The 23,058-nt window shown below is 37.9% G+C and overlaps 1 protein-coding gene across 9 annotated transcripts in view; it reads right to left on the reverse strand.

The window, feature by feature from the left end:
* Nucleotides 1–1,626: 1,626 nt before the first annotated feature.
* atp11a (ATPase phospholipid transporting 11A) overlaps nucleotides 1,627–23,058 on the reverse strand; it is a 41,737-nt gene continuing 20,305 nt past the window's right edge. The window contains exons 2-32 of one of the 9 annotated variants that reach the window (XM_032557042.1): nucleotides 20,931–21,053; nucleotides 20,587–20,676; nucleotides 19,762–19,842; nucleotides 19,584–19,691; nucleotides 19,338–19,466; nucleotides 18,700–18,803; nucleotides 18,564–18,611; nucleotides 17,970–18,034; nucleotides 17,808–17,889; nucleotides 16,769–16,919; nucleotides 16,479–16,676; nucleotides 16,287–16,400; nucleotides 15,609–15,668; nucleotides 15,343–15,509; nucleotides 15,181–15,252; nucleotides 14,316–14,389; nucleotides 14,108–14,211; nucleotides 13,079–13,260; nucleotides 12,673–12,924; nucleotides 12,389–12,566; nucleotides 12,208–12,310; nucleotides 11,429–11,574; nucleotides 11,289–11,348; nucleotides 11,075–11,202; nucleotides 10,669–10,804; nucleotides 9,991–10,014; nucleotides 7,823–7,888; nucleotides 7,643–7,746; nucleotides 7,389–7,554; nucleotides 6,127–6,221; nucleotides 4,845–4,982 (exon numbers count right to left, since the gene is read on the reverse strand). In XM_032557042.1, coding sequence (XP_032412933.1) covers nucleotides 6,144–6,221; nucleotides 7,389–7,554; nucleotides 7,643–7,746; nucleotides 7,823–7,888; nucleotides 9,991–10,014; nucleotides 10,669–10,804; nucleotides 11,075–11,202; nucleotides 11,289–11,348; nucleotides 11,429–11,574; nucleotides 12,208–12,310; nucleotides 12,389–12,566; nucleotides 12,673–12,924; nucleotides 13,079–13,260; nucleotides 14,108–14,211; nucleotides 14,316–14,389; nucleotides 15,181–15,252; nucleotides 15,343–15,509; nucleotides 15,609–15,668; nucleotides 16,287–16,400; nucleotides 16,479–16,676; nucleotides 16,769–16,919; nucleotides 17,808–17,889; nucleotides 17,970–18,034; nucleotides 18,564–18,611; nucleotides 18,700–18,803; nucleotides 19,338–19,466; nucleotides 19,584–19,691; nucleotides 19,762–19,842; nucleotides 20,587–20,676; nucleotides 20,931–21,053 — 3,393 coding nt within the window. In that variant the 3' untranslated portion in view covers nucleotides 4,845–4,982; nucleotides 6,127–6,143. Of the gene's footprint in view, nucleotides 4,983–5,645; nucleotides 6,222–7,388; nucleotides 7,555–7,642; nucleotides 7,747–7,822; nucleotides 7,889–9,990; nucleotides 10,015–10,668; nucleotides 10,805–11,074; nucleotides 11,203–11,288; nucleotides 11,349–11,428; nucleotides 11,575–12,207; nucleotides 12,311–12,388; nucleotides 12,567–12,672; nucleotides 12,925–13,078; nucleotides 13,261–14,107; nucleotides 14,212–14,315; nucleotides 14,390–15,180; nucleotides 15,253–15,342; nucleotides 15,510–15,608; nucleotides 15,669–16,286; nucleotides 16,401–16,478; nucleotides 16,677–16,768; nucleotides 16,920–17,807; nucleotides 17,890–17,969; nucleotides 18,035–18,563; nucleotides 18,612–18,699; nucleotides 18,804–19,337; nucleotides 19,467–19,583; nucleotides 19,692–19,761; nucleotides 19,843–20,586; nucleotides 20,677–20,930; nucleotides 21,054–23,058 lie in introns of those variants that run through there. The other 8 variants (XM_032557040.1, XM_032557038.1, XM_032557043.1 and 5 more) reach the window with 8 other exon arrangements.

The following is a 23,058-nucleotide window of genomic DNA, read 5'->3' on the forward strand; positions in this document are numbered from 1 at the left end:
GTACTGGAGCGCTATGGGTGTGGTTGCAGCTTTTAAGAGATTTGTGAAGCAAGAGTTTGGCGGCGATTCGCAGGAAGTGGACTGTGACTGAAGTCAGTTCATTAAGAGTCACCATCTACCTAGGAAACTGGCTACAATGTGAAGATTCTTGTGAAAAGTCACTCCTGAACCAGTTCTAAGCAATAATTAAAATGAACAGGAGTAAACACTTGAAATACAAAACTATTGAACTGTTTGCTGAAATAAAGTTGGAGAACATTCTAATTTTGATACATAAATGTGTCTAAAGAAAACAATCAAAGCAGAAAACAATTTTTTCCCCCCCCATACATCCACTTGTGGCTTTTATTTTGGAGCAAATGTACAATCGTGTGCCATTGAAAGCTAAAGAAAAATTGGCAAAAAAAAAAAAATCCACAGTAAAATCTTGATAATACTCTTAAAAACTGTATACAAAAACACCCCAAAACTGTACAACAGTTAGCATAAACTACACGTATATAGTGTTTATATTTTTGTCTTGACTGTATCTGAGTGTACAGCAGTTGGGCGATACCATTAGTTAATGAGACGGACAGATTTCTTTACAACGATGAACAGAAACGGTAGCATTCTGTCTGAAGGTCGTCAGTTTAGAAAGTCGCGCTAACATGATAACAGAGATACAACCCACAACCCCCGACTCATGGCTTTAATCGCTTCTACAGCAAAGTGTCTTTCCTCATGTGATGCCAGTGGGTGCAGGGTTGTGTCTGAGCGTCGGCTAACGCCACAGATAAACACGTTGGTGCATTGATGTTTGGTAGCAACAAATCTGGGAGTCTGAATGACACGGCTACAAACATAAGACACGTAAAATACTGTCTCTAAACAGTAACAAAGAAAAAAATCTAGTATTGCAGTTTTCAGGTTTGCCGTTTTTAAGTTCCAATATTTTGTCTGATTTAGGTGGAAATTTAAGACATCAAATATTTTAAAAATTCTCAATCCAGCTCCGGTAACTTCATCCCAACTCTTAAGGTTAACTTTTACTTTTAGCTCCGACGTGACATTAAAAAGATGAGAGGCAATTCTTTAAAGCTCCAGTATTTTAACAATCCTCTAAACTTGACTGTACAGCATTTTCTTCGTCATGTCCTCCACATTTATTAGCTCTCGGGGTAGAAATGTGCGAAGCCTCGTCTTATATCAATCTCTTATTCCAGTAACATGATCTCATGTTGAAAACAGTTGAAAAAATAATTTTTACATTTATTCAGAAAGGAATGGCAAAAAAAAGAAAAAATCCCACAACAAAGACCATCACCGGTATTTTCAACTAACAGAGCATTTTTTCTAACTTTGATGGCTTCCTGTTTCCTTGGGAAATAAATAGAGGCCCATTTCTATTGGTCACTCTTCAAAATAGAAAAGACAAGGAAATCAGGAAACAGCTACTTACCCTAACCTTGAGTACATCTATGGTCAAAGAAGTAGATAAACAATCTTTTTTCTTTTCTACCATCAGAATCAAATGTGGAATTTGTTAAACTCCACTGGGAATTTAACTGGAATCATGTTCTTTGGTAAGACGACACTCCAAAAAGGTGGAGGAAGCATTATGATGTGGACCACTTCTTTCCCTCCCCAAAGGCTCTGGGAATTTTGTGGGATTGCTGAAATTTCCAACATGAGAGTATGCTACTGCAACAAAAAATTAGATTTACTATGCAGCTTTTCACACATTTTACATGCCAATCTATGTGCTATACGTTTATCGCATATGTCTGAAATACGGAAAAGATAAAGATGACAGGAATTATAGAAGAACAGTAAAGATGTGTGTCAAAAATCTTTGACAAATCTTTAGCTGGTTAGTGCTGATTTTATTTATTTCTGGATTTTGATGTTCATTGATTTTATTTCGATTTGAAGTGTTTGAAAGCAAAAACTGAATTTTAGCTGTAAAAATCAGGCATTTGCTTTAATTTCAAGAGTTAAAGCAGAAAACAAAGACAGCAGACATAATGTGTGTTTCACAAAAATGTCCTTTACAGAACTAAAAGTAATACAAACGCCTCAGAGACAGGGATCGAAATAATACAGAAACAGATACTAAGCAGTCTTAATGTTTTGGTGGAAGTCGTAGCTAATTTGGTCACCGACTGAGTCAACTTAAACTCGCTTTTAAACTTATTTATCCATGTTTGCATCTATGCAGCCATGCTTTGCAGAGCCTCTGTACCATCCAAATGCTCCACCAACACGTATTAATGCACCGTAAAGCATTTAAACAATCATTTATTTCATAAACTAGCACAAGGCACCTAACGTAAAGCAGCTAAAAGTATCTCTACTGTAGCAGCAACAAGGCTTTGGTTCATCGAGGTCCTAATCAAGTCATCAAAACAGCATCTCTGCTCTGTCTCATGATTGATGGAGAGATGAATCAACGGAGGAATGTGGCAAAGGAGGAGCAGGAGGGGACAGTGGATGGTGATGATGACGACGATAAGACAGATGGAGGAGGCTGAGGCAGAGGTGGGAAACCTTCCACAGCGTTTCACCAGCACAGAAGAAGAGAAAAAGAGAGACACAGCTACAAAGAGAGAGGAGAATTATAACATTATTTTGTGGCTTTTGAAAAAAAAAAAATATATATCTGAATTTAACTACAGTAGACTTTAATCTCACTATTTGGGAGTTGGGGATTTGTTTCATTTTTAAATTTATTCAGGTTTTTTTTAGGTCTGTGTGGCCACTTTTTTATTGGAATTAGTAATATAAACTCGAATCCTATTTAGAGCAAAAACACCTAAAAATCATTTTAAAAAATGCTAATCAGTCATTTTATTAGTTTCCAAAGCAGAAAAGTAATTTTAAAATTCTGACAAAAGAAAAAGCCTTTTGAGAACAGGAAGCATGTCCAAATATGGAATATGACCTCACATCTGTAATGGCACCATCTAGACGGCCGTTTTCTTGACCAAAAATGACTTCGACCGAGTTAATAACTCAGATGGGTGTGAGGCGATGTAGTGAGCACTCTGCTACAAAGATCCTCTATGATGAAGTGAATTTTGCTGATCTGACAAGCTGGCAGCAACATGTCTGTTCAGCAGCAGACTGCAGGCTAGCTACCCGAGAAGAAAGCTAGAATAATCAGCCATCTAAAAATCAACTTGCACTCCCAAAGGTACTCCAACTTAAACCTAATAAAAAAATGTTTCTTTTGTGCAACAAGCAACTGAAAACTACTAAAATTAAAAGGTTCCTAACATGTTTTGGTTGAGTCTATTTGTCACAGTCAATATAATCGCAATTTTAACCATAATAAGCAGCAGTAGGAATAATTATTGAATTTTATTTTTAAATAAATGTATTTAGATCATCATTTTGTTTTACATTTTCTTGTTGTAAATGCAGTGATACTTTGGAGTTTTTAGTCATGGTCAAAGTTTTCACATGGTGTGAATGATAAATTTCCCTTATTTTGAATAATCTTTTGGTGTCTTAAATAGATTTAAAAAATTTAAACCATCAAGGCATTATGAAATTGACATTAGGTTTGTTTTATTATTACTGAAGCTGTAATCAAACTTTTTTGGCGATCTGATGAGGTACCTACCTCAGAAGGCAGTCTTTAGTGAAGGCATTAAGACTTTGGGGCACTTTGAGTTTCTTTGTCATTAGAAGATGATTTGGGAATTATTATTAGATGCTTTGACAAGCAAACAAATAAGGCAACACTGAACCATTTCTACTAGAGATGCAACAATCATTCTGAATCAGCTACTGTCCACTATAAACAAATTAAGCAAAATCTTGCACCCCAATTCACTTTTTTTGTTGTTTAAATAAATAATAAAAAGGCCAAAGAGATGTACTTTGATCCATAAAAATGGGCATAATCGTGTAATAATTTGATTTAAAATGAAAACTCTGGAATCTGCAGGTCAGATCTCAATAAAAACCAGAAATCTGAATTGGATTGGTGCACCTCTAATCTCTAACAGCTAAATAAGGAGCGTTTATACAACCTGAAGCTCTGAACATAAAACCTTCTAGCTTTACGACGCCTACATCTATCCCAGACACCAGACAACACTACCTACAGTGTAGCAGGAAAGCTTGAAAGTGGAGTCAAAGTCGGTCTTTGTTTTCTTTTGTTTGTGCGTCAGAGATTTTTCCAAACAAGAACCAACTGATTCTCCGGGCTTTCAGGCTTTCCTTCTCTGCTACACGCCTCCTTACAATGCAGTAGGATCTGCGCGCAGAGCCCTACGGAGAGTTTCTGGACAACATGTTTGCACACAGCCAACAGCAGTTATTCCTAGAGAGAGGCAGGTCGGGGCAGAGAGGAGAGAGGAAGAGATGAAGCAGCTGAAGACGACAGAATGAGATGAGTCATTATTAGAGTAATAATAATAATAATAATAATCCCAGTCAATACTTAAAAACAGTTCAAAGAAATAACAGATGAAGTACACTTTAGCTGCCACTGAAGGCAGATGCTATTAAAGGGCCAGTGCACATATTTTAGAGTGAAATCACAGTTCTCGAGTCTCTTTGTTTAGAGGGTTGCGGCTTAAATCCACTGAGCCCCAATGAGGCAACATGTCCGACTCCAGCTCAGAGGCTCTGGGAGGTTAAAGCCAAACCCTCTTTTGTTCAGTTCAGCTCCTTTTTATTTGATAAAGTATAAAACATCCCAAAAAAAACAAAATAAATTAGACTGAGGTCTCCGGCCCCGCCCCGTTGTAGGCGTTCCCCGGCCTCGGGTGACGGGAGCCGTCAGTAAATCGGAGCAGGGGGGTGAAGGTGCGGTAGTCTGGCGCTCTTTGCCAGCGTGTGAACATGATTTTCTTGTTTGGGGTCTCAGACCTTCGAGGGTTCCTTTGGGTTCCAGAGCCTCGCTGGTGGTCGCCGGTCCTGGGTGGAGGGTGGAGAGCCGCCAGGGGCGTGAACTCTGACAGCTGGCCCTTGTAGAGCTTATCAGCGCTCTGTGTGAGAAATGAAAGAACAAAAATAAGACGAAAACATTTGGCGTGCTGCAAATAATTTTAAGAAAACAGGTGAAGGTGGCATGGCTGAAACAAACATTTCTTGAAGCTTCATAGAATACAAGAAAATATGCAAATTAGCTGAATTTAATGGAAAAACTATTCCACCTTAATGTCACCTTCACATGGGTTAGCAAAACAAACCAAACAATTCATAAAAATAAATCATGCAAATCCAACCACTGAGCATGCAAGAGTGAACATCTGCAGTCTGAATAAAATACACTTCTGTTTCTGCAGGCATAAAATCCGCCACCAGATGGCGCCAAACCCTCATATGAGAAATCAAACACTTGACAGGTCTTCATAACCTTTGAACTTTTTCACCTTTCATTATATATAATTGTATTTATTGTGATTTAATGTGAGCACTGCATAATTATCCAAAGTACATTGAAGCACAGGTGTCAAAATGAAGGTCCGGGGGCCAAATCTAGGCCGCCGGCCCTCTGTACTCCAGAGGAACACAAGAGAACCTTCAAGTGTGCTTCAAATATTTTGTTAATCAAATCAAATTACATGAATGTGAAAAGATGTTCAATATTAATTTTAAGATCTCACTGATATTTAGTAATATTTTAATAGTTTAATCTTGTTTTTTTCATAGGCTCTAATTATAAATTGCCCAAGTTTGACACCAATGGCAGAAAAGTTTGTTCTAACATGAAAAAGTTCAAGAGACATGAGTGTTTCACATTTCCTGGTGGACTGCGTTTGATGACAATTTGAAATCCCAGATTTATGCGAGTAAAGCACCACACCCTGGCAAAAAGTAAACAACAACAAAAAAAATAAAATAAAAATCACTCCACCAACTTGAAGCTTTACCGTGCCGTAACCTTTTAGGTTTCTGTGAGAGCTATTCCATCTAGTAATGAGTCTGAACCTTGGGAGGCCAGGGCCCTCTCAAACCTTGTCATATCTCTGCCATGCTGTGGATACACAAGCAAACATCCTGTGTTTGGGAAGACATTTTAAAGCGACGTAGTTGAAAAAGCACGAGCTTGACGGCGTACAAAGGAAGCAGGAAGGAGATGCAGGAAAGGGAGACAATGAGACAGGAAGAGGAAACGCAGAGGATCACCTCGTGGAAGACGGGGGTTAGAAACTGATTCTGCTGGAGGTCTGAGACAGCATGAAGATGGTGGAAGGCTCGGAGGCAAGGCACCGACGCTTAGCCTTCCACAGAGAAGGAGAGGGGGATAGAGGAGGAGCAGGAACCAGCAGGAGGGAGGGAGGAGGAAAAGGAAAGAGTTACAACTTTATAGGTCAAAAAGTCACACTATCAGTTTTAAGAGAGTGGAAGCAGAAATTAGTTCATAAAAATGAGACAATGTTGGCTTATTACCATAAATGTGTTTTATAATTTTGTATTCATTTTAATAAATAATTAAAGCTCTATAATAGAGGTCTCCTTATGTCTCTTTTTTTTTTTTTTTTTTTACACACTAGAGGTCATTCAATGGAGAGATGAGCTCCAGGTGTCACTATAGATGTTCTGATAGCATCTCAAGCTCAAAATATTTACAGTATTTCTGAAAAGTCTAAATCTTGTCTAAGTAATCTAAGAGAAAAATAACTTGGAAGTAACTTTTCAGTAAGATATAGGAGCTTGTTTTAAGTCAATAGTTCCTTAATATTGATGAAAAAGTGGAAGTTATAAGTGACATAGTCACATATTTTAACTAGTAATATAGGAAAAATGTCTTGTTCCACTGGCAGATTATTTCACTTATTACTAGTACTTTTTTATCATTATTAAGGACTTAAAACAAATTTATATGTTTTTGCAGTGTGTAACATATTATTCAAAGTAGATTAAAACGTTTCTATCAAAGGAAACTTAGAGTAGCAACAGATTATTCTTCATAAATGAGACATTCATAGTGTTAGCAACTAAAAATAAAATGTTGCACTTATCTAAGTAATAAAAGGAGCAGAGGACACAAAGGATTGTCTTAAAGGTTGGCAGAAAGCACAGCAGGAACGTAGCCCAGCCTAGAGTACATCTGTTCAGTCACAATTACTGGTTCTACACATGTCATCACTGGTAATACAAGTTATTGAATGTATGCTCTGTAAACATCAGTAGTTTGCAGTCAAACCTGATTAATCATTCATAAATACAGCTGAGGATGAAAGCTGTTCTACTTTAGATATTTAATTTAGTGAAAATAACCAAGAGGCAAAAAAGAATTACATTTTCTCTTCTAAGTGAATGATTTTGTTATGATTTATGACGATCTTTGGGAAGCCTGTTTGCAACACGACTAAATACAATAGGTACATTTGTAAAGAGTAAATACGTGAGACAGTAATTGAGGTTTGTGTGTGTGCAGTACGTACCTGTATGCGTTCAGTGTTGGTGGGCCACAGCGCCCTCCAGAACACCTTCTTCACCACGTCTGGCAGCAGACTGGCCGTGATCAGCAGGATGATGCTGAGCCAGGCCGGACCACTGGACAGCATCTGCATGAACACATAGTACATCCGCTGGTAGTTCAGGAAAGGCCTGGAGACAAGATATATAAAGAAATCAGACACATAAACATAGTTATTTATAATGCATTAAGCAATATATATATATTTTTTTTATTTACCAAATAATTCCTCCCCACAGCAGAGAGAAGACTACAAAGAAGACAAGCGAGCCCCAGATGACAAAATGGTTGATCCACGTCCAGTAATGAGTATCGAGAACCAACTAAAAGAAAAGACAACAGGTAAATGTCTGCTCATAAAGGCAGCTTTAAAAAAAAAAAAACTTGTTACTGTGTTACCTTGAATGTAACAGTGAAAACGAGCACAGTGAAGACCAGAGTACCAAACGTCCAGTTTCCAAACATCTGCAGATAAAACCCATCAGCAGCTGTTATTGTCACTTTTCTGCTTGTTGCATTAAATACAACCAGAGTCAATAACATGAAGGGTTAGTGTGATGCCATGAAACAATAATGTGTGTGACACTCTACGTTATAGCGGTTACTTGTTGAAAATTTGCTACGACATACAGGTGCATCCCAAAAAAATCTTTTCATTTATTTCTGGCCATTTGAAAAAACAAACAAAAAACTTTCACAGAAAATGTGAATATTTAGCGATAGAATTTATTTATTTTTTTTACATGTTGTGGTCTACGCAATCTCGATGGTAGATGTTGTAATCTGAATTGTATCAAATGTGTGAATAATACAAATTTGAACTTATAGATTATAAAAGCAGGTAGTGAGAATATGTTTTTCACAGTAAAGACTGCTGCCTTGACTGTTGTTCAGCAAGCAGTGATTAAGTTGAGTGCTGGATTTAAGGTTAGTATTGGAAAATTGTGTGGAAGGAGAACATTGCACAGGAAACTCCTGAACCAGGATAATTAGAAAAACATGAACTGCTGCTTAGTGGGCCTAAATCACAGTTTTGAGGAAGTGTTCAGCTTCTTGATGTCCTGTGGGAATTTTCCACAATAAGTGATGATTTGGGGCACCATATCATTTTTATTTTAATAATCCAATAAATGTTTTTGTGTGTATTAATGATGTTCTAATTTATTGAGATACACCTGTGTTTAGGAGCACAGCTTCAGAAAGGAATCAATCAATCAAACAGATGGCAGGTAACAATAATCAGGTGAGGAATTGGTCATCAGATGACTGATGGATGAAAAATGGTAAAGCGCACTTCTACATTCCTAAAACAACTCAAGCTTGACAAATATAAAATTACAAACCCAATTTTCTTCCAACTTTTAAGCTGTCACCATGTCTTTCAGAAGATTCACTGAACCCAATTATTATTTACACTGGAAATGAAAGCTGGAGGTGGTGCACCACCAAAGATCTTCCTGAATGAAACTCGTACACAAAAGGGAACATTTGAAGCAATTCAGAGCAGATCTGCATCTCTGTCTGATATAAAAGTAAGTCAATGTAAAAATCAAAAACATTACAAACATTACGCCATTTACTGGTGCTTGCAAAGTTGCCGATCCACGAGTGTCATTCCTTTTCCTTTTCCTGATTGGCTGCATCAGGAAAAGGAAAAGGCATGACCTCACAAAATATTTATCAATTTCTTCAAAATGACGAAATTAAGCTTTTTATGCACCACCTCCTATCTCCATTTGCCATGTAAAAAAATAAAAATATAAGAAAAACAACAGCTTTTGTTTAAAGTGCACATATTATATTTTAGCTGTAGAAAAACTTAAAAATCTTCATACAACAAAATAGTCTACTAATATTCACTTTTCTTAAGAGAAAGTTCCTGTTGGTAACTGAATAATGCAAACATGAGAACAGTTTAAAGAATCAGAAAACTTTAGAAGTTCACTTTGGTCTTGAGTGCTGTCTGACTAGCTGTTAGCATTAGCATCTACGGCCAAAACATCTGGTTAAAAAAGCCAAGAGCATCAGCGTCTGCAAGTAAACCATTACCTGCTTCCCTGTTTATGCTCAGATTCAACAGGATATCGTTTCAAAATTCCTGAACTATTCCTTTAACACATGCCTAGAGAACATTTAGTGTGAAAATGACAAAGATCTGAGAGATATGTTGGAGTTTAATAATAATTTTGAAAGCATTAGACTTTTACCGTTAACAGCATCCTCACTTTGAATCACATTCATTTGCCACAAACATCCTTTAGAATGTATAAAGAATTAGCCCCCTTTCTAAGGCTCATAAGCTGTGAAATATCTTTATATGTTGGATGAATAATGTCAAAAATGAGAAAGAATGGTAGTTTCTTATTCATCCACTCATTTAACATGAAGTTCACACATAAAAGAAGCACAGAGAAGTTTGTGGACAACACAAATGTCTTTAATGAATCTAGAAGCTTAAAGGAATGGACATGAGATGAAAGTGAATGCTGCTCTCTATCAGTATGTTAGATGGGGAAGAAACAGAGCTGGAGGGTGAAACTATGACAGAGAGACAGGGACAGGCTTACCATCTGTGTGTTGGTTGTCATTAGCTGGGAGGAAGAAAGACAAGCAAAAAGAAAAAGCAACACAAAGGTAAGAGTATAAGAAGAAAAATAAAGAAGTAGGAAGAAAAGCAAACTTTGTAGCTGAGGAAAAAACCCAAATGAGATTTAAAAAAGATTTGTAGCAAAGGAGCAACTTAAGGTGGTTAAAAGAAATCATGAAAAGAAACTCAAAAATAACAGAAGATGATGACAGAAATGCTACTTTATTTTGAGCATTTTATTAAATAGGATCCAAGAACCTATTTAGATTTCAGCTTTTGATCCAACTTGTAAGATCATCTACTATTACTGCTTTGGTGTATTCAGTAGAATAGATAGAAGCAATATTAAGTGGATTACCACTGAATATACTTATAGTATTAGTATTTCAATTGACAAAATAGGAACAAAAATTAAGGACTACCAGCAAACATTAGATATCTCCAAAAGGTGGTGAAACACAGGCAATAAGCAGATAATTACAATGTTAAAAAAACATAACTGACTATTATCTGAGTTGTAGACAAATCAAAAAATGGCAAAAGTGGAAAATTTGAAAGCCATTATTTGTACTAATTGAACAGATATCATTTAGATGTCCATGAAACAGAGTTGGATGTTGGTCAGACAGAGGGGCTAATATGGAGGAGTCAGAATTACCTGTCCATTGCTGGTGAAGGTGGTGTTGTCAAACAGGAAGTAAACACCAAAGAACATCACAATGGCGTCATACACACCCAGGACAGTCCAGTATATGAAGATGGGCCACGTTAGTAATGAGTTCTTGGCTATATCTCTGGTGATGAAGACAAGATTCACAATCAAACTCAAAAACTCACTGGATTTAGAAATCTTCACATACTTTTTATTTTAAAACATTCACCAAGTGAATTTGTTTTATTACCTACATGTTTCACCTTTATTTATCCTAAAACTAAAAGTTACCCCTATGGTAAAGCTGCGATAGGATTAGGAAGCCATTGTTCTCACACTACTTCTGTCTCCTACTACTCTCCTCTATGCAAATCCAGACCTGTGAAAACCCAGACTATATAAACCAATCCACCTGTAAAGCGTTGGCTCCTTCTTCAGGATGTCTATGTTGATGTGCTGCTCCATGAGGCTGTAGAGGAGGATGGGCAGCGACGTGAAGCTAATGTTGTAGAGAGTCAAGTAAGCTGTGTCGTACAGCGGCTGTTGAGAAAACAGACCAGCGCTTGTCTTTTTATCTTTATTTCTGAATTCCTTACATCGGCTTTTAACATTTTGTCATTGCCAACCTGCTGGGAGAAGCCGCAGAAGAACTGGTAGAGGAACTGGGGAAAGATGAAACAAACATTCTGGGGGAAAAAAAAAGAAAGTTTGAGATTAAAGGAATGTATAAACGTAATATAAACAGTGCAAATGCAATGTGGATTACCTTGTAGAAGAAGTATTGCACAAGTTCAGAGATGCGTATGTAGTAGTAGTGTCCATGAACAAGCAGCATCTTTTTGAGGTGTTTAAACTTTGGGATAGCGTAGTCACTGTTTCTTACTGCCTGGCGACCCTCTTTACCCATAATGCCTAGAGTGAAACGTATATCAAACAAAACACGTCATCATTGTAGTTAAATGCATTAGCTAAAGCTACCTGGAGAGATGCTGTGGTATAGCTTTGATTCATAGCAATGATAATGTAGAAAGAGAAGTAAATGGGTCCAATCAGAACCCAAAATCCAAGAAAACTAACTCTGAACATCACCAAGTACATTGGAAGCATTATGATGAGAGTACAAAATGGTCTGCGGTTTTGATCAAAACATCATCTGAGTAAAATTGCCAAGTTGCTGAAATATTTTGAATAATAGCATTGGCGAAAAGAAAAAATAAATCAGTTTGTAGATGTTTAAAGACATACCCAAAATATTTGTAGCTGAATTTGCAGAAAGTATTGACTCAGAAAGGATCAATTCAAATATAATTTGTAAAAATCTTTTTTTTTTTTTTTTTACTTTGCAGTGATGAACCACACGGTCTGTCTTATAAAACACACCAAAGTTTGTGGTTGCAATGTGAAAAAATGTAAAAGTGATTAAAACCAATGAGACTGGAAAAAACAAACCAATGAACACTAATAAGCTGTAAAACGAAGTAGTATGCAACTCTTAAATATTCAAATTTCGTATTCATTGTTTGCTTATGCTGGATAAACACCAACCGATGCCAACGTGGGCCTCCAGGATCATGCTAACATCATTTGCCCCATCTCCAACGGCGAGGGTGATTGGATGCTCTTTGGACGATTTGATCATCTTGACGATCTGAAAACAAAAAACACCAGTGATTGCCGTCGCTGCACCAACTGGATTTATTATGTTAATGCCTCAAAGAATTTCTACCTGTGCTTTCTGAAGAGGAGCCATTCGACAGCAGAGCACTGCGCTGCAGTTGCGGCAGATTTCCAGGAATATCTCTTTGTAATTCCCTGAGTTGGAGTCTTCCTGGCTGGGCCTCATCACAGCGGAGAGAGTGGCGCCATCGATTATCAGGCCATAGTCGATGTACTCGCTGGATAAACTGGAAAGACACCACAAACCAACAGTTGAATGGTTTTGTATTTCCATTCTTTGCATTTCTACTTAAATAAAGTAGAACAGAATCGATTGTGGTCACAAACACGCACCCAGAGGAGGCGTCGCGCGTCATGCTTCCGTAATGCCGGAGCACCGTCCTGCTCAGCTCAAACAGGACGTCATGCAGGCTCTGCTCCTCCGTCCGCTTGGTGGTGAGCTCCAGGATCTGGGTGCTGCGGCGAAATAACTTGCTAGCGTAGCATGTAGCAGCCGCAGTCTCCATCTTGTCTCCGGTCAGCACCCACACCTTCATGCCCGCCTTGTGGAGAGACTCTATGGTATCTGCAGCTTTCTCCTGGAGCCTGGGGAGGAAGCAAGTGTTTGTTAAGGCAAAAAGCATATAAAAAGAATCTGAGCATTTGAGCTGACATTGTAACTCTGGTAGTACAAAACAAAGTATATATTTTGGTAGTCTTATTGAGGTTTGCAGAATTTTAACGCTACACAACTCTCTACCTGTCCTCTACAGCGGTGGCTCCCAGCAGGATGAGATCTCTCTCTATCAGGTCATATGCCTCGGCCACCAGCTTGTCCTGGTCCTGAAATTCCAACTTGGCCCTGGTCAGGAGGTGGCAAACCTGCTCGTACTGCTCCGGACTCAACCGCCGATAAGCGACGCAGAGAGTCCTCAGGCCTTCCTGGAGGGAACACAGACAGACACGGAAAGGGCTTTGAAACATAAAGGCATTCGGTGTCAGTTCTGAGTAATAGTGTGCAGTGTGTGGGCACCAGGGTCACTAGTTCACCACCCACAACCTAGATTTCCATTTCCACTGAAAGCTGCGAACTGTCTGCTGCTGCAAACACTCAGAGAAAGAGAGAGGAATCTCTTTTTGACCTGGTTTTTACAGCTACTTTAATTCACTTGATCTACTTCAGCTGAACAGACACACTGACCTGAAACCACACTCTCAGTCACACCTGTTTCTTTAAAATATGTCATTTTAAAGAAGAAGATTTGTGATATTTTAACTTTAGTTAATATTTTTAGACAAAACTTTTTTTAAACTACAAAAACCAGAAATCTTACCAGTTATTTTTGGCTAGTTTCTAGCACAAATATAGTATTACATTTGAAATCAGACATAACTGATTGGATTTGCACGAGTGGTCGGTCTCCACCATTAAATCAGATTAGACTTTAACAATTTTAATTTTTTAAATTAGGTTTGCAGGTTCTATAAAATGTTAAATGTTTGCAATATGACTTGTGAATGTATTCATACCCCTTGGATTGTTTACATTTAATCAAACTCAACTACGTATTCGCAAAAAGTGAAAATTTACAACGTTTACAGAGTAAATTTGGCTGACGTGGGCCATGCTTCACTGATTCACCACCTGTGGTAACCTTGGAAACTGTGGTCAGGATGTAGCTGTGGAAACCACAAATGTTGTGCAACCTGTACAGCTCAAAACTGCTTCTTATGAGAATGTCTTCTGAAGAAACGTGGATGGGTGACTGTGTCATGTTTTTGTCCTCACCACTGCGTTTCGCTCCACCCGTGCTTTGATCTGCTCCACCTTTCCTGAGACGACTCTGGGGAAGATGGAGGAATCGGCTCCTTTGCAGAACAGGTACAGCTCACCTGCTCACAAAAACAGAGAAAAAACAAACAGAGTAAGAGGAGAAAAAAAACCCCATTACTGCATAAAAATAAACAAAATATTTATACAGTTTTCGATGCGTTACCCGTGCTGGACCTGACGATGACGCTCATCCTCCTTCTCACGGAGTCAAAAGTCAAAACTTCTAGCAGCTCAAACCTGGCGTTAAAAATACAGAGCAAAATAACTGCAGCTGAGTTTGTGAATCCTGGACAAAAACTTTTCAAATCTAAAGAGAAAACCTCAAACAAAAAGTCAAACATGATGCAAAGCATCATTCTTATCCCAGCTGGAACACAAATTGTTTATGATGCCAAATAATGACATAGTACTGCAAAAATCAATTTTATGCACAAACATGTGAGTTCATTTATATGTGGCACTGCTACCTTCTGTAAACGCTCCAGTAAACTAAATCACCATAAGGACAAAAAATAGGTAATTCATGCAGACTTGAATTACACATCCAGAGTCCCTGTGAGGACAGGATGTGCGTCTTCTGTCTGTGATGTGAAACGACTTCTTTTTAATGAAATTCAGCTGTCTCCTGAGCTCCACATTATTAAAAAGGTTAATAGGTCATCTAATTAAAAAGAATGGGTAGTCGAAGTTAAAAAATATGAAAAAAAAGAGTGTGCCACAGAGTGAGTCCAGTCATGCAGACAGATAACAGAACACAGAATTTTAATTTACACAAAAGAGCCAATTCATCACACGCAGTCTATACACTATATTTAGCTATTTTTTCTTCACTTTCTACCATGTAAAATCATTTATTGATCAGACTACTTCATATTAGGACAATAAAAGAATTGTGAATATGCTTGTGAGAAGTTTGAAATTTTTATGCATTTCTTTCTGTATTACTAACTAAATCATTACGTAAACTGTGAGACAGTTTAAATAAAAAAAACAATCCAGAGGTGGTGAGTATTTGGGGTCACACTCACCTCTCTATCTCATCTTCCCTGTTTAAGATCTCCATCTGACCTTCCTTCAGCCGCAGATAGGTGAACCCCAGCCTGCAGCACAGAGCGTTTTAACAGGAGTGAGTGACTAAATGAATTAGGGAGAAAAAAAATCTTAATTCTTCATGTGTTTGTCTGCTCCACCTCTTCATGCCCTCCACCAGCGCCACCTCGTCTGGCGAAGAGGAGATGTAGAAGGAGGAGGACTTGCCCTGGTGGATGCCATGTTTGATCCCATCCACCGTCTCCTCCTCCTTCACCTGCACCGTGTGGCACAAACACAAGGCACGGAAAAACAGCTCCTCACGCTCCTGTGGTGGACGAACAGGGCTGTTATGCACACATACACACACACACACCCCTACACACACACATGCGCCCTAAAACCATCAGGGAGAAAATCCACTCACCCTGGCTTCAGGCCCTGGCGATGTGTCGATCATATCGATACCAGCAGCGCCAGGCATCACCTGGCAACAACACGGGCTGAGTTTACTAATTATTCACACTTGGACTTATACATTTTATTTTATAATGAGTTTCATCAAAAACTCTATAAGGAATCAATTTTAAGCAACAACACAAAATATCACTGGCTATTTAAACAAAAGTTTATTACAGCTGCATCTGAATATCAGAACAGATAATTTATTTCAGTTTCAAGATGTGAAATATTTATTACAGTAGATTTATATTACACAGGGAAGCATTGCAAATATTTATTTCTGTTAACGTTGATAATCATGGCTTAAATGTAGCAAAATATATAGCTACAAAAATTCAAGTGAAATGATTATCAAAATTCATCTTTCTTTTCTGCTTTACTTTTACAATTACTAAACCATACAGAGATAGTAGGGCAACAAAATTTAATCAGGTTCACATTTCAATCAGGATTAATTTAATAAAACAAAGAGCTAATCAGCACTCATAATACAAAACCACAAATTTTACAGTTTGGTTCCTTGAATTTTAAAATACTTCAAACAAATGCAATTGTTTGTCTATTTGGATCAGAGGGATTCAACGTAATTTGGCCAATTTTCTGTGAATAATAATTCATAAATTAATATCCATCTTATTATTACCTGTCCATTACAGATGATATGAGGTACGTAAACGTTTCCGTCCACACAGCACTCTATGAACTCCATGTTGTTCTCGGTCAGAGTCCCCGTCTTGTCCGTGAAGACGTACTCCACCTGGAAAAAGCAGAGTTGATTACTGCATCTTTATTTTTCTGTATTTAAAGCATCTGAGGTTTCCCGGTGGATCTCTACCTGACCCAGCTCCTCGTTCAGGTCCGACGTGTTGACCACGGCTCGCTCGCCCAGCTCCTCGTCAAACATCTCATCGTCCCACATGATGAAATAGGAGCCCAGGAACTTCTGCATCTCCACGGTGACGTACATGGAGACGGGGATGATGTAGTTGAACAGCACCATGAAGGCTAAGAAGTCCGTGAACGCTCTGATCAGCTGAAGAAGAAAGCGACAAAGAGGAGCCTCAGAAACTAAAATGATGAAGAATTTGTTCCTTCGGGTTTAGAGGAAGTTAGCTGAAAGCTCACAACGTGTCTTTGCCTCTCGCTCTCAGTCTTCTCGTTGTACCACGGCTCGTCTCTGTTGGGGTCGGCCTGCCAAACGTACTTCAGCGCCGTGTTGATGACGGCTTTGCTGATGAGGATGCACAGGTAGACCACCAGGTAGGCATTCATAGACCTGCAGGGGGAGACAACGAGCAGCTGGTGACAATTCATTATAAAAATTAATGTTATTTTAGTCTGAACTGTCCAGTTTTCTGATTTCAATCATCATTAATTTACATATTACATACTGTGCCACAAAAAGATATGTATTCCCTTATTTTTTGTCAAATTAATATTTCAAATTATCAAAGAAATTTCAATATTACACAAACATTTAATACATTAAAATTTATGATAATTCTTTTTTTATTATTATTTTAAGATAGCTGTTGCATAATACTCTCATCTTGACAAACAAGTAGCTCAAATAAATCACCAAAATGCACAAAATAATTTATAAACTTTTCAATCTGTACCGTTTCATAAAGTGATATGCATTCATTACTGATTCCCAACAACACGTTTTGTTTTTGGAAGAACAAATTCTGTTAAATCAATATTTTAGTCATATTTCTCCATAAAAACGCTGCTATTAAATCAAATAACTAAGAAATCCACAGTAGGAAAACCAGTCAGACAGGTGCAGATAAAGCACTGGCCAAACAAAAAACATTCACGTCGAGCCGAGTTGATTTGGGTAAAAGGAAGACAAATGCCAAATGACGGTAACACACTGTAAATGAGATCCACCTACGAGCCATCTGGACAGAAGACTCAATCAACGCCAGATGGACAGAAATGGACTGAGTCTCTGCAGCGAGCCGCTGAGACTCAAAACCGGCAGTCGGTGAATAAAAGATTTGAGATGTGAACAGGTGGTCATGAAACAAAAATTAGACGATTATCTAATCCAGTATGAGAAAGAAGATGATCAAGCTGCAGCTTTGATGGAAAATATCAGAGCGGTTTCTAAAATTAAAAATGAAGGACTGGGAGACCGGGGGGTGTGGGAGGAGCTTACTTTTCCACCGCTGATCGCTTCTGAGATTTGGACTGGTAGTTGAGAGCCATCTTGGTTTCCATGCCAGTGTAGATAGCGACACCTTAATGCAGTAAGAACGCAGTTTAAAACACACAAATCACAAAATCACACTTAAAGGTTTTGGTGCATTTCGTGTGTTACCGTAGATGTATTCAGTGTTTTTAAGCGTCGCTCCACGAAGCAGCAAGTTTTGAGACGCCAAAGATCTACAGAGGACAACACACTCTTTTAGTGTGGTTGCTTTGGTCATTAATGAAGAGAATAATAATTATTATTATTACAAAACCAGATGAAGAAACTAAAAAAAAAAATATCCACAAATTTTCTGCTGCATCCAAATACAATGAAATGTCACACAAAGTACTACTCCAAAATTACATTCATAAATCCACACATTTTTACACTACTGCTCTAAATTCTTGCATTATAATCTAATGAAGCCAAAACTAAACTTCGGACCAACGAATCAAAGGATATACTTTACAAAAAAAAACTACAATCAGGTCAAATAAACAGTCAACTCCGATGCAAAACCTGCACAAATCTGCTAGAACCCTGCAGATGAAGAGATTTTATTTAAAGCATCACTGTGAGCTGAAACATTCTTCCAAATAAAGAAAATAATAACTTCATAAAATGAAAATTAAAGTTTCACAATGTCCTAAAATCTGACGGAAACAAACTGTATCCAATAGATATTTACTAGAGACAGTTTTCTTGTTATGTTTGGTGTACCTGGACACAGGCTCATTTCCCATGTAAATGTTGATGTTGCCCCTAAATCTGGATAGAAAAGAGAAGAAAAGAAGTGAGGTCAGACATGTTTCTGATGTAAATTTAAACCGTGTGCATCTGTGTCTGTTATACTGACTTGTACAGGTCTGGCTGCGGCTGTTCACAGTCTATGGTGGCGTGGATGCAGTTCACCTCTTCCTCTGTTTTATAAGCTTTGGTGTCTTGAACTGCGTGGTACGTCTGTGAAAAAAGGCTGTAAGTTTACATCTGAAGAAGAGAAAGAGTATAAGTGGTAAAAACAAAGCAGGAGAAAGTATGAAGCCAAGTGGACAAAATAAAATGGAAAAAATGTGTTCCTATACAACACCTTGAAAATTTGATAGATGTTTCCTCATTTGACTACAGACTTCATATTTGGGATTTTATGTGATAAAGCAACACAAAGTTAAAAAAATTGTGAAAACGTAAAATGATCAATTTTTTATGGTTGTTTGGTAAAAAGGGCAGCAATGACCAGCATTTAGCTAACATTTAGCAGATCAAATGCTACGTTTTTGTGTCTGTACGACAAATCTGTGCAACTACCTGAAATTTGAAGCATGAAAGTATCTAATGCAGAAATTAACAGGAATATATAGCCACTTAATATACACTTATTTAGAAACCATGTATAATGTTACTTTTATTTTGCCATAAGTTAATTTTGTGCCCCTATATGCAATCTGAAACAGATTAAATGTGAAAAACATGAAATATTATCTGCATAAAGCCCACCTTGTGGCTGCTTTCCCCATCCAGGCTGGCCGTTGTAACGTAACACGTCCCGTCATCTCGAGACGAGGAAAGAAGAATGAGATCGCATGGAAAGGACTCGTCTTCCTTCACGTACACCACATCTCCGACCTGAAGGAGAGAGAAGATGAAGCTCATTAATCTACAGATCCAGGAAGCTTCCTAGCTCTGGTTAGCTTCTGCTAAAGTTTTACGTATCAGTGATCAGACTGAGTTACAGTCACGCACCGTAAGCTTGCGACTGTGTTTGCGGCTCAGTTTCCCGTGCTGCACCACCTGGACCAGACACTGGTTGACAGCTTTGTCTGCTTTATGTCTCAACCAGTCCTCATAGCCCTGCAGGACACGCAGAGGAAGGGGTGTTAGATGTGTGGAGTCGAAGCTGATGTGAACAATCAAGTCTCACCTGTTTAATGGCGGTCACAATGATGACAAAGAAGAGCGGCAGACCGCTGGTGACTGGACTTGTGGGAGTGTCAATGATTAGCTGTGGTCACAAACACAAAGATTTCAAAGATGATAAAGGATTAGAGATTACACAAAACTAAAAACGGAGTCATATCTGAATCATAACTGCGGAACAATTTTTCCCCCTTTTATTATCATGAATAGCTTGTTACGTTTTGTTGCTTAGAGTTAAGCATCAGTGTTTCTTTCACTTCTGTTACAGCCTGACTGTTATACATAAAAAAATAAACATTTTCCTCACTTTTCCTCAAGAAAGAATACGCTGGATTATTTTCTCAATGACAAGAAAATAATCCAGATGCTGCAGGGAGTAACAATCCATCTAAGAAGCTCTGCTGAGCATCAACTATCCAGTTTGATAATAGACATAATTGCATGCTAATAAATATTAAATTCAATGAAAACTAAGCTTTGTAAGAAAATACTAAATGAACTAATTCTAACAAATTACGCAACCTTTGCAATGACAGAAAAATATTCCAAAAATATTAATATTTGACATTTAAGGAGCAAATTTGTCTGGGAAAATGTATAATTCATGAGGAAATATATCTAGTCTGTTGTTCTTTCGGCAAATTGTGGTTTTTTTTTTGGTCTGTACTCCAGTTAGCGATTAACTGATTACTAAATTATTTGACGATTATTTCAATAATCACTTAATCACTATTAATCTAATTAAGCTTTATCCCTAACAAAGATATTAATAACATACTATATACACATAAACCACTGATCTTTCACAAAATATGAAATATATTCTTACCTGAACCAGAAAGATGATGAGAAAGTAGAAGTTGGCCACTCTCCTGAACTGCTCAAACATGTTCTTGGGGATGAAGTTCCAAAACGTGTACTGGAAACACAAGAGGTGAAATATTCAATCTGCGTGTAAATTGAAGGTTCGGTGTAAAAACAAGTAACTGATCAGCAGAAACAAATACAGCAAAAGAGAAACATGACAAAGTGTTTTCCTTTCAGTCAGAAAGTAGGCGAAACGCTGTTTCTTTTACAGAAACGTTTTAGTCCAGTGTTCTGTTGCAAAGTATAAATCAGCCACACTGAAGGCTGAAGAGAGACATGTTTTTGTGTTTCTATACTTTCACTGACCTTGGAGGAAACTATTCTGTTATCTGGAAACCTCTGCTGAATGAACGCCTCAGCTCCTGGAGGAGGCTCCTTATGTCCAATATAAACTGTCCTGGTGTCCACACAGTTCTCCTCCCCAGCACACTGCAGGAGGAAGAAGACAAAAAAAACTAAATAAACGTCAAACTTTAACACAAACATGCCTGTTTTTGTGTCTCTGCTCTATTTATTCAGCCTAAATCGACCCCAGTGGGTTTCTCAGACATTTATAGAGGGCTACAATGAGTTAGCGAATTGTTCCTAATGAATGAGAGTTTTTGTTGCCACGGATACAAGGATGTGCATGTGACTCAGCCTGGAATGCAGCAGGAAACGTGTCCACACACTCCCCCACACACACATTTTCACAGAGCGATAAGAGAAAGAGAAAAGTTTCATCCATTGGTCTGACGCTGTGATTCCGTCTTTTCAATGCAACAAGGAAAATTATCCACATCACTTTCACTTATTCAGGCAATCTAACATTTTATATTAAACACAATTAATGACACAAAGCCTCAAGTAACATCCAGACTATATCAGTAGTTTTTTTGCACCTTTAAAAAATAAAAGAAATGTGCTAAAAACACAAGGAAGATCTTACTTTGGAGGTTTTATTGCCAAGAATATCAAATTGTCTTGATAAAGTTATAAAGAACAGAATTAGGCCATTTTGTGTCTGCTTGGATCAAAAATGAAGCTTCACCTTCATACATCCCACAAATTTAAAGTAGAAAGTTTTTTCTGCACATTAATTTCTCCTTAAGGAGTTTGATCAACTAAAACATTTAAAACAAATCATTCATCATGTTGCATTGTTGTAACTTCAGTTTATAGAGGTGAATTTTCCTCATTTTTTCTGTGAACTTAACTTGTTTAGAATTGTGCTGATCTTCCTAAATCAGGAAACGGCTTAAAGACGTTCAAGAACGGTCGCATCTTGTGGTCTTTGCACGCCTAAAACAGGCATCAGACACTATCGACATGCAGATACGCAAAAAACAAATAAGAAAACACATCTTATGGCCACTGTTATGTGTGGTGGAGGATATGTGATGCTGAGGGCCTGTTTCTATTCCAAAACAATAGAAACAATGCCTCAGAATACATGAAAACCTAAGCTACATTTCTTTGGAAGTTTATTTAAAACATGTAGAAAATCAGCTTATGTTTGCAGTTATAGTGGATAGTGTGAATAACAAAGAAAAACATTATCTGAACATGTTCTGATATTAGTTTTTAGCACCATCTTAGCTTGATTAATTATGTCTCAATTCAAGCTTTTGCAAAAGAAAACTAGAATAACAGCGTTACTCAATCTGAGGCTGAGTGAGAGACACACTTAATCAGGGAATCGGCTAAACTTGAGTCCTTCCTGTCTTGTTTTCTTCCTTCAGTCATTCCCCACTTTCGTTTTTATAAAGTCTGCCAGCTGCAGCAATCTGAACCAACAAACTCTGGGAGATTTTTAATTCCTCGCTTAATAGCCTGATGACAAAAGCATTCAAAGACAATCACATGGGCTGATAAAAGGGGATGGTAATCTGTGACCACTGAATGAGACTGAGTGTCAAGAGGCTGCATGGCCCAGTTTACACTTTCACTTGTACCTTCATCTTACACACACGTATACACCCCAACCTGTTAACTACAGCACTAACAAGTTTGAACTGGAAGCCTACTACCTCTAATTAGCTACCAAACTAAATGATGGAGATGCACAGATTTATGTTGACATTTTATTTTTCACACTTGGTGTTTCAGATCACCAAACAAATTTTTAATATTAGACAAAGATGACATGAGAAAATACAAGTATTTGTTTAAATGTGGCCAAGCGCGCATTTAGTTTCTATCAGCATCCAGCTGTACCACGAATAGATTTTAAAACAGTATCATGTCCGATCTCATAGACAGATCTCTTCCTTTCAGTGAAAGAGGACATGAAAGCATACGGCTTGCCAAATTAAGTCGCCCCCACAGAGCTGCTGTTCCCTCTTTCCTCTCCCACCTGCCTGCTCCGTCTGCTTCACCCAACATCATTTTTGCATGTCCTTCTACCCTGAGGTATGTGGTTTAAAATAACTTTGACAAGAGAATGAAAATCAAA

The sequence above is a fragment of the Xiphophorus hellerii genome, chromosome 24 (genome assembly GCF_003331165.1).
Source record: "Xiphophorus hellerii strain 12219 chromosome 24, Xiphophorus_hellerii-4.1, whole genome shotgun sequence".
In the NCBI taxonomy this organism is placed as follows: Eukaryota; Metazoa; Chordata; class Actinopteri; order Cyprinodontiformes; family Poeciliidae; genus Xiphophorus; species Xiphophorus hellerii.